This window comes from Mobula hypostoma, chromosome 5 (genome assembly GCF_963921235.1).
Source record: "Mobula hypostoma chromosome 5, sMobHyp1.1, whole genome shotgun sequence".
Taxonomy (NCBI): Eukaryota; Metazoa; Chordata; class Chondrichthyes; order Myliobatiformes; family Myliobatidae; genus Mobula; species Mobula hypostoma.
The window spans coordinates 2,604,640-2,622,448 of NC_086101.1; the positions used below are offsets into that span (position 1 = coordinate 2,604,640).

The following is a 17,809-nucleotide window of genomic DNA, read 5'->3' on the forward strand; positions in this document are numbered from 1 at the left end:
GGAGGGGGAGGGGGAGATCCAAAATGATAGGAGAAGACAGGAGGGGGAGGGATGGAGCCAAGAGCTGGACAGGTGATTGGCAAAGGGGATATGAGAGGATCATGGGACAGGAGGTCCGGGAAGAAAGACAAGGGGGGGGGAACCCAGAGGATGGGCAAGGGGTATATTCAGAGGGACAGAGGGAGAAAAGGGAGAGTGAGAGAAAAAATGTGCGTATTTAAATAAATAACAGATGGCGTACGAGGGGGAGGTGGGGCATTAGCGGAAGTTAGAGGAGTCGATGTTTATGCCATCAGGTTGGAGGCTACCCAGATGGAATATAAGGTGTTGTTCCTCCAACCTGAGTGTGGCTTCATCTTTACAGTAGAGGAGGCCGTGGATAGACATGTCAGAATGGGAATGGGATGTGGAATTAAAATGTGTGGTCACTGGGAGATCCTGCTTTCTCTGGCGGACAGAGGGTAGGTGTTCAGCAAAGCGGTCTCCCAGTCTGCGTCGGGTCTCGCCAATATATAGAAGGCCACATTGGGAGCACCGGACGCAGTACATCACCCCAGCCGACTCTCAGGTGAAGTGTTGCCTCACCTGGAAGGACTGTTTGGGGCCCTGAATGGTGGTGAGGGAGGAAGTGTAAGGGCATGTGTAGCACTTGTTCCGCTTACAAGGATAAGTGCCAGGAGGGAGATCAGTGGGGAGGTCTCCGGGCGTTGACTTTATTAACTTTGCCTCCAACTTTCACCCTGCCCTCAAGTTTACCTGGTCCATTTCTGACACCTCCCACCCCTTTCTAGATCTTTCTGTCTCTATCTCTGGAGACAGCTTATCCACTGATGTCTACTATAAGCCTACTGACTCTCACAGCTATCTGGACTATTCCTCTTCTCACCCTGTCTCTTGCAAAAATGCCATCCCCTTCTCGCAATTCCTCCATCTCCGCCGCATCTGCTCTCAGGATGAGGCTTTTCATTCCAGGACGAGGGAGATGTCCTCCTTTTTTAAAGAAAGGGGCTTCCCTTCCTCCACTATCAACTCTGCTCTCAAACGCATCTCCCCCATTTCACGTACATCTGCTCTCACTCCATCCTCCCGCCACCCCACTAGGAATAGGGTTCCCCTTGTCCTCACCTACCACCCCCCCAGCCTCCAGGTCCAACATATTATTCTCCGTAACTTCTGCCACCTCCAACGGGATCCCACCACTAAGCACATCTTTCCCTCCCCCCCCCCCCCACTTTCCGCAGGGATCGCTCCCTACGCAACTCCCTTGTCCATTCGTCCCCCCCATTCCTTCCCACCGATCTCTCTCCTGGCACTTATCCGTGTAAGCGGAACAAGTGCTACACATGCCCTTACACTTCCTCCCTTACCACCATTCAGGGCCCCAGACAGTCCTTCCAGGTGAGGTGACACTTCACCTGTGAGTTGGCTGGGGTGATATACTGCGTCCGGTGCTCCTGATGTGGCCTTCTATATATCGGTGAGACCCAACGCAGATTGGGAGATCGTTTTGCTGAACACCTATGCTCTGTCCGCGAGAGAAAGCAGGATCTCCCAGTGGCCACACATTTTAATTCCACATCCCATTCCCATTCTGACATGTCTATCCACGGCCTCCTCTGCTGTAAAGATGAAGCCACACTCAGGTTGGGGGAACAACACCTTATATTCCGTCTGGGTAGCCTCCAACCTGATGGCATGAACATTGACTTCTCTAACTTGCGCTAATGCCCCACCTCCCCCTCGTACCCCATCTGTTACTTATTTTTATACACATTTTTTCTCTCGCTCTCCTTTTTCTCCCTCTGTCCCTCTCACTATACCCCTTGCCCATCCTCTGGGTTCCCCCCCTCCCCTTGTCTTTCTTCCCGGACCTCCTGTCCCATGATCCTCTCATATCCCTTTTGCCAATCACCTGTCCAGCTCTTGGCTCCATCCCTCCCCCTCCTGTCTTCTCCTATCATTTTGGATCTCCCCCTCCCCCTCCAACTTTCAAATCTCTTACTAACGCTTCCTTCAGTTAGTCCTGACGAAGGGTCTCGGCCTGAAACGTCGACTGTACCTCTTCCTAGAGATGCTGCCTGGCCTGCTGTGTTCACCAGCAACTTTGATGTGTGTTGTTCCTCTATCCATGCCAGTATCTTTCCTGTAACGCCTTTGGATTTTCTTGCTAAGCAGACTTTTGCTTTTCTGTTGCCTTTGACTTCCCTTGTCAGCTGTGGTTGCCTCTCCTGCACCTGTTAATTGCCCCAGAAACCCACCAATTCTATTCTGCCATCCTCCCTGTCAATGCTGGTCAGCTTCCCTCTCATGCCTCTACAACTCCCTTTACTCACTGTAATACTGATCATGAGACTGAGACCTTACTATGCAATTTGAGGGGGAGAAGCTGTCTCCCAAAGGTTCCTTGACCTTAAGCTCCATTATCAAGTCTGGTTTATTAAACAACACTCAATCCAGAATATCTCCTGTCACTGTTTGATAGAACAGACAACTAACATTCTTCACAGAAAAGTTTATTGCTGATAAACTCCACCGCTCGTTCCCTACTGCGACCGTGGGCTGACCCAGCACTTCGTACAGTCCATCAGCTGTATCCTGGGGTGATCCCACTCGTAGGGGGCCGTCGATGCATCCTCGCTCAGCTCCACCACCGGCTCTCCAAGGGGGGCTATTTCCGGAAGCGGTCCAGAGCTATAGCCGGGCGAGACTCTCTCCGAGCGCTCACTTGTCGATTCCCCTGGGCCTTCAGTTTCTGCTCCACGCTCTCCCGGATCGCTTCCTGGAAGAGGAGAGAGACAGTGAGGCTGGGGAACCCAGGAACTCAGCACTAGGCTCTGGCCATCAGTGACACATGGGGGGGGGGCGGGGTGGTGTCACTGCGTTCAATATCTGCCGTCTATGTGAAGCTTCAATCTTGGGGTAGGAAGGTAGGCAGTAGAACTTGGGTTCAGTTGCTCAGACCGCTCTTGGTCAATCCTTTTCAGGAAGGATGTAGACTCTTTCGGGAGCGTGCAAAGGAGATTTACTGGAAAGCTGCCTGTATCAGAGATGTTTTTTATATGAGGAAAGGAGTGAGATGGGGCTTTTCTGTTTGGAACGAAGGAGGATGACAGGTGACTTGAGAGAGGTGTACAAGATGTGAGGCACGGGTAGTTTTGTCCCCCCAGAGTGATGAGTGTGTAGAACACACTGCCAGGGGTGGAGGCAGAGGCAGATACTTTAAAGAGATATGGACAACAGAGAAATGGAGGGAAGGGTTAGATTGATCTCAAAGTTAAAAGGTCAGCACAACATTGTGGGCCGAAGGGCCTGAGTTGTGCTGTAACGTGTCATGTTATACAACCTCACCTGGTGGCAGGTGAGGGGTAGGAGCAGCAGGTAAATGGATTTTGGACAGGACAGGGAGAAGGGAAGAGTGGCCACTAGCAGCAGGGCTGTGCTCCGGAAGGCCGACTTCACAAGGTGGGAGGAAGTCAGAGTGAGGGAGATGAGAGACGGGCTGAGACTGTTCGGTCCTTCGAGCCTGCTGCCCCAGTGGCACTGGGTCTGGTCACACCCTGCCCCAGGAGTGATCCCTCTTCCTCCCCCAAACAGGAGACTGTATCCCCACCCTGCCCCTCGGACCGACTGTATCTGCCCATTATCTCGCCCAGACCCTGTACCCCCTCCCACCCCGCCGCTGTTCTGCCCCACAGTCTTACCCGCTGCTGGCTCTGGGCCACCAGTTTCTTCCTTCGCTCCACATGGCCGCTGGAACTACGGCCCTTTGCTCTCCTGCGTGGTTCAAACTTCACTTTCTCCATCGGGTCGAAGCCCTGTAGACACAGCAGGGTAAGAAAGGGGGGAGGACAGGGAGTAGCGGTGTATTCGAATGCTATCACAGCTCAGAATGCCGGGCTTCGGGACAGGACAGAGCGGGAGCTGTCAGTGGGGACTGGTGCGCGGAGGAAGGGCCAGAAACGTCATGGAGGATTCCACCCACACTGCTCGTAGACTGTACGTCCCACTCATCCTGGCGGCCAAATCACCGACGGGAGCGGCACACAGTGAGGAGGTTTCTCACAGGCCGGCAGTGGTCGTGTGAAAGGTCAGCTTCCGGGCCAGTCAGCGGTGAGAGCAGTACATAACAACAGAGGGGACAAGCAGAGCGGCCACTGTTGGGACTGGGAGTATCAGGCTTTGGCTCCGGGTAGGTTTCTGTTAAAACAAAGGAAACCCACAGCAAAATACAGGCCCTTTGGCCTACAAAGCTCTGCTGAGCATGTCCTTACCTTAGAAATTACCAAGCGTTACCCATAGCCCTCTATTTTTCTGAGCTCCATGTACTTTGTCCAGAAGTCTCTTAAAAGACCCTGTCGTATCCACCTCCACCACCATCATCGGACTCACCACTCTCTGCAAAAAACTTACCCCTGACATCTCCTCTGTACCTACTCCCCAGCACCTTAAACCTGTGTCCTCTTGTGACAACCATTTCAGCCCTGGGAAAAAGCTTCCGACTATCCACATGATCAATGCCTCTCATCATCTTATACACCTCTATCAGGTCACCTCTCATCTTCCGTTGCTCCAAGAAAAAAAGGCCGAGTTCACTCAGCCTATTCTCATAAGGCATGCTCCCCAATCCAGGCAACATCCTTGTAAATCTCCTCTGCACCCTTTCTATGGTTTCCACATCCTTCCTGTAGTGAGGCGACCAGAACTGAGCACAAGTATAGTCTGACCAGGGTCCTATATAGCTGCAACACCTCTCTGCTCTTAAACTCAATCCCAAGATTGATGAAGGCCAATACACCGTATGCCGCCTTAACCACAGAGTCAACCTGCGCAGCAGCTTTGAGTGTCCTATGGACTCAGACCCCAAGATCCCTCTGATCCTCCACACTGCCAAGAGTCTTACCATTAATACTATATTCTGCCATCATATTTGCCCTACTAAAATGAACCACCTCACACTTATCTGGGTTGAACTCCATCTGCCACTTCTCAGCCCAGTTTTGCATCCTGTCAATGTCCTGCTGTAACCTCTGACAGCCCTCCACACTATCCACAACACTCCCAACCTTTGTGCCATCAGTAAGCTTATTAACCCATTCCTCCACTTCCTCATCCAGGTCATTTATAAAAATCAGGAACAGTACGGGTCCCAGAACAGATCCCCGAGGCACTCCACTGGGTCACCAACCTCCATGCAGAATATGACCAGTCTACAACCACTCTTTGCCTTCTGTGGGCAAGCCAGTTCTGGATCCACAAAGCAATGTCCCCTTGGATCCCATGCCTCCTTACTTTCTCAATAAGCCTGGCATGGGGTACCTTATCAAATGCCTTGCTGAAATCCATATACACTACATCCACTGCTCTACCTTCATCAATGTGTTTAGTCACATCCTCAAAAAATTCAATCAGGCTCGTAAGGCACGACTTGCCTTTGACAAAGCGATGCTGACTATTCCTAATCATATTATGCCTCTCCAAATGTTCATAAATCCTGCCTCTCAGGATCTTCTCCATCAACTTGCCAACCACTGAGGTAAGACTCGCTGGTTTATAATGTCCAGGGCTATCTCTACTCTCTTTCTTGAGTAAGGAAACAACATCCGCAACCCTCCAATCCTCCGGAACCTTTCCCGTCCCCATTGATGATGCAAAGATCATTGCCAGAGGCTCAGCAATCTCCTCCCTCCTCTCCCACAGTAGCCTCGGGTACATCCCGTCCGGTCCTGGTGACTTAACCAACTTGATGCTTTCCAAAAGCTCCAGCACATCCTCTTTCTTAATATCTACATGCTCAAGCTTTTCAGTCCGCTGCAAGTCATGCCTACAATTGCCAAGATCCTTTTCCGTAGTGAATACTGAAGCAAAGTATTCATTAAGTATCTCTGCTATCTCTTCCGGTTCCATACACATTTTTCCAATGTCACACTTGATTGGTCCTATTCTCTCACGTCTTATCCTCTTGCTCTTCACATACTTGTAGAAGGCCTTCTCATGGCCCCTTCTGGCTCTCCCAATTTCATTCTTAAGCTCTTCCCTGCTAGCCTTATAATCTTCTAGATCTCCATCATTACCTAGTTTTTGAACCTATTGTAAGCTTTTTTTTCTTCTTGACTAGATCTATAGCAGCCTTTGTACACCACGGTTCCTGTACCCTACCGTCCTTTCCCTGTCTCATTGCAACGTATCTACGCAGAACGTCACGCAAATATCCCCTGAACATTTGCCACATTTCTGCCGTACATTTCCCTGAGAATATCTGTTTCCAATTTATGCTTCCAAGTTCCTGCCTGATAGCTTCATATTTCCCCTTACTCCAATTAAACATTTTCCTAACTTGTCTGTTCCTATCCCTCTCCAATGCTATGTTAAAGGAGATAGAATTGTGATCACTATCTCCAAAATGCTCTCCCACTGAGAGATCTGACACCTGACCAGGTTCATTTCCCAATACCAGATCAAGTACAGCCTCTCCTCTTGTAGGTTTATCTACATATTGTGTCAGGAAACCTTCCTGAACACACCTAACAAACTCCACCCCATCTAAACCTCTCCAATCAATATTTGGGAAATTAAAATCTCCCACCACGACAACCCTGTTATTATTACACCTTTCCAGAATCTGCTCCTCAATGTCCCTGTTACTATTGGGTGGTCAATAAAAAACACTCAGTAGAGTTATTGACCCCTTCCTGTTTCTAACTTCCACCCACAGAGACTCCGTAGACAATCCCTCTATGTCTTCCTCCTTCTCTGCAGCCGTGACACTATCTCTGATCAACAGTGCCACACCCCCACCTCTTTTGCCTCCCTTCCTATCCTTTCTGAAACAATCTAAAGCCTGGCAGATGAAGTAACCATTCCTGTCCCTGAGCCATCCAAGTCTCTGTAATGGCCACAACATCATAGCTCCAAGTACTGATCCACACTCCAAGCTCATCTGCTTTGTTCATGATACTCTTTGCGTTAAAACACACATCTCAAACCATCAGTCTTAGCGCATCCCTTCTCTATCAGCTGCCTATCCTCCCTCTCGCACTGTCTCCAAGCTTTCTCTATTTGTGAGCCAACCACCTCTTCAGTTCGGTTCCCACCCCCCAGCAATCCTAGTTTAAACTTTCCCCAACAGCCTCAGCAAACTTCCCCGCCAGGATATTGGTCCCCCTGGGGTTCAAGTGCAACCTGTCCTTTTTGTACAGGTGACTCCTGCCCCAGAAGAGTTCACAATGATCCAGAAATCTGAATCCCTGCCCCCTGCTCCAATCCCTCAGCCACACATTTATCCTCCACCTCATTCTATTCCTATACTCACTGTCACGTGGCACAGGCGGTAATCCTGAGATTACCTTTGAGGTCCTACTTCTCAACTTCCTTCCCAACTCCTTGTAGTCTGCTTTCAGGACCTCCTCCTCCCTTTTCCTGCCTATGTTGTTGGTACCAATATGTACCATGACCTCTGGCTGTTCACCTTCCCACTTCAGGATATCGTGGACGCGATCAGAAACATCCTGGACCCTGGCACCTGGGAGGCAAACTATCATCCGTGCTTCTTTCCTGCGTCCACAGAATCACCTGTCTGACCCCCTAACTATAGAGTCCCCTATCACTACTGCCTTCCTCTTCCTTTTCCTACCCTTTTGAGCTGCGTCTGATTGTAGTTAAAATGGCCTTTGTTTGTTCTTTATGCTGGACGTTGGAGTCCTGGGAGACCCAGCGTCTCTTCGGGAACTACATCAGTGAGGTGCATCCAGCTGCAGTACCTGAAGACAGTGTTAGGGATCTGGAGCAGCAGCTGGATGACCTTCGGCTTGTACGGGAGAGTGAGGAGATCATCGATCAGAGTTACAGGGAAGCAGTCACCCTGAAGATGCAGGAGACGGGCAGCTGGGTGACCACCAGGAATGGGAAGGTGAACAGGCAGTTAGCGTAGAGCACCCCCGTGACCATTCCTCTCAGTAAAGCCAATGCGGTTGTGGGGAATGACTTCCCAGTGGAATGCCACGGCACTGGGCATTCACCTGTGGTGCAGAAGGAAAGGAGGGAGAAGAGCAGAGCGGTAGTGATAGGGGACTCCAGTCGTCAGGGGAACAGACAGGAGATTCTGTGGATGTGAACGGGACACCTGGATGGTTTGTTGCCTCCCAGGTGCCAGGGTCAGGGATGTCTCAGATCACATCCACAGCATTTTGGAGGGGGAGGGGGAGCAGCCTGATGTCTTGGTACATATCGGTACCAGTGACATAGGAAGGTAAAGCAATGAGATGCCGAAGAGAGAATCTAGAGAGCGAGGTAGAAAGCTGAGAAGCAGGACCTCCCAGGTAGTAATTCCTGGGTTGCTGCCTGTGCCACGTACCAGTGAGGGCAGAAACAGGATGATTTGGCAGATAACTGCGTGGCTGAGAAGCTGGTGCAGGGGGCAGGGCTTCAGGTTCTTGGATCATTGGGATCTCTTCTGGGGCAGGTATGACCAAGTGACGGGTTGCACCTGAACCTGAGGGGAACCAATATTCTCGCAGGCAGATTTCTTAGACCTATTGGGGAGGGTTTACACTAATTTGACAGGGGGGTGGGAACGGGAGTGAAGGGATTCAGGATAGGATAGATGGTTAAAAGAAAGCAAACGATAAAGTAGTGATGGGTGGGTTGGAGGGTGAACCCCGCGAGGGGTGGGGAGGGGGAGACACTGCAGGTGTGGTTGGAATGGTGAACCCCGCGAGGGGTGGGGTGGGGGAGACACTGCAGGTGTGGTTGGAATGGTGAACCCCGCGAGGGGTGGGGAGGGGGAGACACTGCAGGTGTGGTTAGAATGGTGAACCCCGCGAGGGGTGGGGTGGGGTGGGGGAGACACTGGAGTGGTTGGAATGGTGAACCCCGCGAGGGGTGGGGTGGGGTGGGGTGGGGGAGACACTGGAGTGGTTGGAATGGTGAACCCCGCCAGGCTGAGTGGATGTCAGACACTCACCAGCCGCTCCACCCGGTCCTGGTGTTTCTGCTCCATGGAGACTGCATCGACCTGCCCCAGTTTCGTGGGGTCGAGGGTGATTAGTTCCGGTTGGATCTGTGGGCAGCAACAAGAAGGGGTAAGGTCATGTCCCAGTGCCTGTGGCCTCCTACACCTCCCTCTTCACCCCCTTTCCCCTCCCACCTGCCACGCTTTGCTCTCCCTTGCCCTGCCTTCCCGACTACCCCACCCTCCCTCTCCATCCCCGTTACACCCCCACAACAAACACACCCCTGCTCCCCGCCTTCTCCACAGCTGCTGTACCTCCTCCCCTGTGCTCTCAGGGTGGGGCATTGCCCTCCCCCACCCCCATACTGCAGCTACCTTCTCGAGCATGGCCCACCCCTCCCTCTCCTTCTTCCTGACTGCGAACAGGACACTTTATTGTCACCGAACAATTGACACTGGAACGTACAATCATCACAGCGATATTTGATTCTGTGATGATTCATCTCCCACTCCACCCTTCCTTCTCCCTATTGCTGTCAGAGTGAGGGGGGAGGGGGAGAACCCCTGACCCATGTGGCCACCCCACCCTCAGTGATGGGAACAGGACCTACCTTCTCAAGCAGGGCCTTCACCTCCCACTCCTGTCGCTGCTTCTTGCTCTGGTAGGGGTTACACTCCAGCCCGTCGAAGTTCGCCTCCCCGGCACCTGTGGACATCGGAGAGAGGGGCTCACCTCTCTGTGGGTACGAAGTAAATCCCAAACCCAACCCGTCTTCGGCACCTCCCCTCCCCCAGACCCCTCTGTCCCACACCATTCTCTCTGCTCTTCTCTTGTTCACCTATTGCACAGTCCAGCACTGCACCACTGAGATGCACACAGACACACACACACACACACACACACACACACACACACACACACACACAAAGAGAATACACGACAAGTTTAATAGGTACTGGATGGAGGGCTATGGTCCAGGTTTCTCTCTCTCACACAGACACACACAAAGAGGAAGCCTTTTAGGACCGAGATTCAGAAAAACTTCTTCACACAGACAGTGGTGAATCTGTGGAATTCTCTGCCACAGGAAACAGTTGAGGCCAGTTCATTGGCTATATTTAAGAGGGAGTTAGATATGGCCCTTGTGGCTAAAGGGATCAGGGGGTATGGAGAGAAGGCAGGTACAGGGTTCTGAGTTGGATGATCAGCCATGATCATAATAAATGGCGGTGCAGGCTCGAAGGGCCGAATGGCCTACTCATGCACCTATTTTCTATGTTTCTAAGACAAGTTTGCATAGGTACTGGATGGAGGGCTATGGTCCAGGCCCCTCTCTCTCTCACACACACACAGAGAAACACAAAGATAACACAAGACAAGTTTGGATAGGTACGAGATGACGGCCTATGGTCCGGGCGCTGATCGATGAGACCAGGCACAATAACTGATCAGCATGGCCTAGACGGGCTGCAGAGACTGTCTCACACAGGCACCTCGAGCAGATATTGCAGCACAAGCCGTTCCTACGACCCAATGGCTGATCAAACGCAGGTCTCATCTTCCCCCCCCCCACCACTCTGTACCGTTCTCTACAGCCCCCAACATCTTCCAAATCTCTTTCTCGTCCATAAACGTCTCAAAGCTGCCATGCGAGTTGACAGAGAGGTTAAGAAGGTTTTTAGTGTGTTGGCTTTCATTCGTCAGGGGAATGAACTCACAGCCGTGAGGTAATGTTGTAGTCGAGTGCCGTCAAGTTGCTGTCAACGCATGGCGACAACGTGTAGATAAGCCTACAAGGGACAGGCTGTACTTGATCCGGTATTAGGAAATGAACCCGGTCAGGTGTCAGGTCTCTCAGTGGGAGAGCATTTCTGAGATAGTGATCACAATTCTATCTCCCTTACCATAGCATTGGAGAGGGATAGGAACAGACAAGTTAGGAAAACATTTAATTAGAGTAAGGGGAAAATATGAAGCTATCAGGCAGGAATTTGGAAGCATAAATTGGGAGCAGATGTTCTCAGGAAAATGTACGGCAGAAATGTGGCAAATGTTCACGGGATATTTGTGTGGTGTTCTGCATAGGTACGTTCCAATGAGACAGGGAAAGGATAGTAGGGTACAGGAATCATGGTGTATAAAGGCTGTTGAAAATCTAGTTAAGAAGAAAAAAAGCTTATGAAAGGTTCAAAAAACTAGATAATGAGAGCGATCTAGAAAATTATAAGGCTAGCAGGAAGGAGCTTAAGATTGAAATTAGGAGAGCCAGAAGGGGCCATGAGAAGACCTTGGCAAGCAGGATTAAGGAAAACACACAAGGCATTCTACAAGTATGTGAAGAGCAAGAGGATAAGACATGAGAGAACAGGACCAATCAAGTGTGAGAGTGGAAAAGTGTGTTTGGAACTGGAGGAGGTAGCGGAGGTACTAAATGAATACTTTGCTTCAGTATTCACTACGAAAAAGGACCCTGGCAATTGTAGGGATGACTTACAGCAGACTGAAAAGCTTAAGCATACAACACATTAAGAGGATATGCTGGAGCTTTTGGAAAGCAACAAGTTGGATAAGTCACTGGGACTGGATGAGATGTACCCCAGGCTACTGTGGGAGGCGAGGGAGGAGATTGCTGAGCCTCTGGCGATGATCTTTGCATCATCAATGGGGACAGGAGAGGCTCCGGAGGATTGGAGTGTTGAGGAAGTTGTTCCCTTATTCAAGAAAGGGAGTAGAGTTAGCCCAGGAAATTATAGACCAGTGAGTCTTACTTCAGTGCTTGGTAAGTTGATGGAGAAGATCCTGAGAGGCAGGATTTATGAACATTTGGGGAGGCATAATATGATTAGGAATAGTCAGCACAACTTTGTGAAAGGCAGGTCATGTCTTACGAGACTGACTGAATTTTTTGAGGATGTGACTAAACATATTGATGGATGTGACTAAACACATTGATGAATGTAGTGTATGTGGATTTCAGCAAGGATTTGATAAGGTACTCCATGGAAGGCTTATTGAGAATGTAAGGAGGCATAGGATTCAAGAGGACCTTGCTTTGTGGATCCAGAACTGGCTTGCCCACAGGAAGCCAAGAGTGGTTGTAGACAGGTCATATTCTGCATGGAGGTCGATGACCAGTGGTGTGTCTCAGGGATCTGTACTGGGACCCCTGCTCTTCATGGTTTTTATAGATGACCTATATGAGGAAGTGGAGGGATGGGTTAGTAAATTTGCTAATGACACAAAGGTTGGGAGTGTTGTGGATAGTGTGGAGGGCTGTCAGAGGTTACAGCAGGACATTGATAGGATGCAAAACTGGGCTGAGAAGAGGCAGATGGAGTTCAACCCAGATAAGTGTGAGGTGGTTCACTTTGTTAGGTCAAATATGATGGCAGAATATAGTATCAATGGTAAGACTCTTGGCAGTGTGGAGGATCAAAGGGATCTTGGGGTCCGAGTCCATAGGACACTTAAAGCCACTGCGCAGGTTGACTCTGTGGTTAAGAAGGTTATACGGTGTATTGGCCTTCATCAGTCGTGGGATTGAGTTTAGGAGCCGAGACGTAATGTTGCAGCTATATAGGTCCCTGGTCAGACCCCACTTGGAGCTCAGTTCTGGTCACCTCACTACAGGAAGGATGTGGAAACCATAGAAAGGGTGCAGAGGAGATTTACAAGGATGTTGCCTGGATTGGGGAGCATGCCTTATGAGAATAGGTTGATGATCTCAGCCTTTTCTCCTTGGAGTGATGGAGGATGAGAGGTGACCTGATAGAGGTGTATAAGCTGATGAGAGGCATTGATCGTGTGGATAGTCAGAGGCTTTTTCCCAGGGCTGAAATGGCTAACATGAGAGGGCATAGTTTGAAGGTGCTTGGAAGTAGGTACAGAGATGTCAGGGGTAAGTTTTTCACGCAGAGAAACTCCTGGATAGGTACATGGAGCTTAGAAAAAAAGAGGGCTATGGGTAACCCCAGGTAATAACCAAAGTAAGTACATGTTCGTCAAAGCATTTTGGGCCGAAGGGCCTGTATTGTGCTGTAGGTTTTCTGTGTTTCTCTGGGTAGTGGAATTGTCCATAGGGGTTTTGTGGCAAGTTACGGAAGTAGACTGCCAGGCCTTTCTTCCTGCTGCTGCCCAGGTTGGGACCCAGCCGGATTTGAACTCTGGACCATCCACTGCAAAGTCCAGTGCAGCACTGGCCATGAGATGATGAGGCATCAGTATAAAACCCTTGTTGGACCACAGTTAATCAGTTTGTTATAGGAAGGGTGTGGAAGCTTCAGAGAGGGTGCAGAGATTTCCCAGGATGCTGCCTGGATTTGAGAGCATGTCTTATGAGGTTAGATTGAGCGAGCTGGGCACTAGCCTGTACTGCATCAAGGTCACTTTCATGGAGTGATGGGGGTCCTCCATCTTTAAGAACATGACCTCATCTCACTGCTAGCAGAGGCTGAAGACCCACACTCAATGATTCAGGAACAGCTTCTTCCCCTCTGCCATCACATTTCTGAATGGACAATGCATTCATGAACACTACCTTATTACTTTTTTCTCTTTTTGCATACTTATTGAATTCATTCTTCTGTATATTTACTGCAAATTAGTTTTTTAATGATGTATTGCAATGTACTACTACGTCATGACAACAAATTTCACAAGACATGCCAGTGATATTAAACATGATTCTGATTTTCTCTTTGGAGCGAAAGAGGGTGAGAGGTGCCTGACGGGTGTAGGACTGGCACAGACAGAACAGACAGCCAGTACTCTCACCCCAGGGCTGAAATGGCCAGTAGGAGGGGGCACAGTTTTAGGGTGATTGTGAGAAAGTATTAGGGGATGTCAGAGGGAGGTTTTGTGGTGGGTGTGCGAAGCAGCCTGCCTGGTAGCAGAGGCAGATACATTAGGGACATTTTAAAAAACTTTTAGATATGCACAGGGATGGATAAGTGGAGGGGTCCGTGGGAGAATCCCGTTGGAAGTAACTGAGGTGGTGGATGTGGAGGCTTCCCGTCCCTCAGTGCTCTGTGTGTGCCTCCCCCCTCACCCCACCCCAGCAACGCTGAAAGACCGAGACAGCCGCCCCCACCCTGCATGTCACCCAGCGCAGCCCCAGGGTGGACACCACTCACCTGGTACCAACATACTGGTGAAACCGAGCCCGTGGCCCACGCCCAGCACATCCTCGTAGGGGCAGAACTGCAGTCCGTGCACCGCCTGGCGGAGGCAGTGGCTCAGGTAGGGACTCCTCACCGTCACCTTCTGGATGTCTTTGTAAACCTGCGGGCGACAGCGGCTGTGAACCGCCCTGTTTTCAGAGAGACACAGACCAGGCCCTTCGAGCCAAAGGTCGAGCAGCCACTTTCACCAGTGACGTTACTGCATCCCCCCCATGTTCTAACCCTCACCCACACACTGGGCTGCAACGTACAGTTAACCCACCGCACTGTCTGCTTATTTTAGACTGTTTGGACCTGATACAGTGTGGAACAAGCTCGTCCGACCCTTCGAGCTGTATGCCCAGCAACCCCTGATAATTCCCGGTTTATCCCGAGTCTATCACAGGGCAATTTACACTGACCAACTAACCGGTACATCTTTGGACTGAGAGAGGAAACACACACGATCACAGGAACGATCGTACATACGGCACTGGGATAGAACCCTAAACTCCAACGGCTCGAGCTGTAATAGTGCGCCACTGACCACTGTTTTCTCCTTGGGGGCAGTTGGGTGGGAGGGGGGAAGAGAGGGCTGAGGTGTGGCTGGTGGGGGCAGGAAGAAGAGATAAAGGAGCAGGATCTGTGCAGACGGTGTGTGCAGTCTCGCACTCTGAGTAAAGAGGAGACTGCCATGGCACCGAGCAGGGGAAAGGCTCCAAGTAGCACGCAGTGACTCTGACAAGCTGCCCCTCTGGGACCTGGGGAATCCCAGCGTAGCAGAGCATGGGGAAGGAGGGAGGGAACAGTGATCGTTTGTAGAACTGCACCTCTTTGGACTGTGGGAGAAAACCAGAGCACCCAAAGGAACCCACATGATCGTGGGGAGAACGTACAGCCTCCTTTGGAATTGAACTCTGAACAACAATGCCCAGAGCTGTGGTAGCATCACTGTGGTGCCCACGTGTGCGGGATTTGTGGATAAGGTGCAGGGACACAGTCTTCTCCCCCATGCAGTGGCGTCTAAACGAATGGAGACAGTTCACTGGGAATCATTGTAATGTTACAGTTAGTGTAATCTTTTACAAAGCCACTGGTCTCGGTTCATACCCTCCGTCTACAATGTGTGTGTGTTATCCCTGTGACCGTGTGTTTTACAGAGTCACTGGTCTGGTTCAATCCCCCGTCTACAATGTGTGTGTGTTATCCCTGTGACCGTGTGTTTTACAGAGTCACTGGTCTGGTTCAATCCCCCGTCTACAATGTGTGTGTGTTATCCCTGTGACCGTGTGTTTTACAGAGTCTCTGGTCTGGTTCAATCCCCCGTCTACAATGTGTGTGTGTTATCCCTGTGACCGTGTGTTTTACAGAGTCACTGGTCTGGTTCAATCCCCCGTCTACAATGTGTGTGTGTGTTATCCCTGTGACCATGTGTTTTACAGAGTCACTGGTCTGGTTCAATCCCCCGTCTACAATGTGTGTGTGTGTTATCCCTGTGACCGTGTGTTTTACAGAGTCACTGGTCTGGTTCAATCCCCCGTCTACAATGTGTGTGTGTTATCCCTGTGACCGTGTGTTTTACAGAGTCACTGGTCTGGTTCAATCCCCCGTCTACAATGTGTGTGTGTTATCCCTGTGACTGTGTGTTTTACAGAGTCACTGGTCTGGTTCAATCCCCCGTCTACAATGTGTGTGTGTTATCCCTGTGACCGTGTGTTTTACAGAGTCACTGGTCTGGTTCAATCCCCCGTCTACAATGTGTGTGTGTTATCCCTGTGACCGTGTGTTTTACAGAGTCACTGGTCTGGTTCAATCCCCCGTCTACAATGTGTGTGTGTTATCCCTGTGACCGTGTGTTTTACAGAGTCACTGGTCTGGTTCAATCCCCCGTCTACAATGTGTGTGTGTTATCCCTGTGACCGTGTGTTTTACAGAGTCACTGGTCTGGTTCAATCCCCCGTCTACAATGTGTGTGTGTTATCCCTGTGACCGTGTGTTTTACAGAGTCACTGGTCTGGTTCAATCCCCCGTCTACAATGTGTGTGTGTTATCCCTGTGACCGTGTGTTTTACAGAGTCACTGGTCTGGTTCAATCCCCCGTCTACAATGTGTGTGTGTTATCCCTGTGACCGTGTGTTTTACAGAGTCACTGGTCTGGTTCAATCCCCCGTCTGCAATGTGTGTGTTATCCCGGTGCTCCGGTTTCCTGCCACACGGGTTAGTTAATTGCAGACAACGATGGTACGTTGGCACCAGAAGTGTGTTGCGGGCTGCTCCCAGAACATCCTCAAACTGTGCAAACGAAACATCTCACAGTGTGTTTCGAGGTACGCGTGACAAAGAACTTGGATCGTACCTCTGGGCAGCCCTCATGTTGAGTGGTGCAGGAGGAGACACAGTGAGGCGTCTGCTGAAACCCACCCTGGCTGCCACACCGTCGGGGTGCCCGCAGACAAAGCAGGCAGGGGAACTCCACACAGGACCAGCTCAACAGCACTAAGTCCTGGTACACCAGGGACGTGTCGACGTGGTGGGAGCGAGCACACGGGGAGCCCCTATGGTAGGAGAGGGTATCTCCGGACCCCCACCGGGACCAGAACCATTTTCAACAGCAGAACACCAGGGGCACGTCGAGATTGAGAGGTAGGCTGACGGAGACGGACTTGTTCCCTTCCCTCCCTGTCCAGTAGTAACTCACGTGCACAGTGTTGCCGCAGGCAAGGCCCAGCAGGCCGCGCTGACTGAAGGCAAGGTGGCTGGCGCCCGTCGGCAGCAGGTACGAGTGAAGGGGTCGGTAGGTGCGGAGGTCAAAGATGTTAAGCTTCTGGTCCAGCCCCGAAGTGGCCATGTACCTGACGTACAGCAAGGGGAAGGGGGTCAGCAGACGCCCAGAGTAACATCCAGACACCAGTGCGATCTCTCGTGCCAGGTTTACCAACCAGCGTAATTTCCCAAGCAACATCCCACACCCACTGTGGTGTTGGGTCGAGTGCCCAGTGCCATGCAATGTCCAGTTTGACACCCAGTGGAACTTCCAGTGGCTACACCTATCCCGGTGCCCGAAGAGGACCATGTACCCAGTGTAATCACTGGTGCCTACACCCAGTTCTGAGACCGATCTAGCCTGGCACCCACATGCCCGATAACAAGGGCCTCACTGCAGACCAAGCAGCCCTGCCTCACCTTCAACGCCCATTACTGACTTAGTGGTACAGTGCCGAACAGGGCCTTCGACCCACGCACCATTGACCGCATTTAAACTTGACCTAATCACTGCACAATTTACAAGGAACAATTAACCTACACACTGGCATCGGACTGTGGGAGGAATCCCGAGAAAACCCATGCACCCCGTGGGGAAGATGTACAGGCTTGAAGTGGACTCTGAACTGTGACGCGCCAGGCTGTAACAGGCCTGCGGTAACCCGTACACTGCCAGAGTGCCCGTTAACTGCCCCCCCACCTCACGCTTTCCTCACCGCCGCCAGGCACCCAGTGCCACATCTGCTTACGTGCCAGTCTTGTCGACGGTGATGGCTCGCACGCCACCTCGGTGGCACAGCACCTTCACCAGGGGCTCCTTCACACTCGGGCTCCACAACGTCACCGTACCTGCAGGAGACCACGATACAGTCAGAGTCGGAGCACAGCAGGCAGGAGGGTCCCGGGCCCACTCACCGCCACTTTCCACGGCATGCATGT

General features: G+C 51.1%; 1 protein-coding gene across 1 annotated transcript in view; it reads right to left on the minus strand.

The window, feature by feature from the left end:
* Nucleotides 1-2,473: 2,473 nt before the first annotated feature.
* wdr46 (WD repeat domain 46) overlaps nt 2,474-17,809 on the minus strand; it is a gene marked incomplete at its 5' end in the record, with an annotated part of 63,079 nt that continues 47,743 nt past the window's right edge. The window contains 7 exons of the mRNA XM_063047783.1: nt 2,474-2,779; nt 3,702-3,815; nt 8,960-9,055; nt 9,559-9,653; nt 14,081-14,228; nt 16,806-16,959; nt 17,620-17,719. Of these exons, the coding sequence (XP_062903853.1) occupies nt 2,669-2,779; nt 3,702-3,815; nt 8,960-9,055; nt 9,559-9,653; nt 14,081-14,228; nt 16,806-16,959; nt 17,620-17,719 (818 nt within the window). The remainder of the gene's footprint in view (nt 2,780-3,701; nt 3,816-8,959; nt 9,056-9,558; nt 9,654-14,080; nt 14,229-16,805; nt 16,960-17,619; nt 17,720-17,809) is intronic.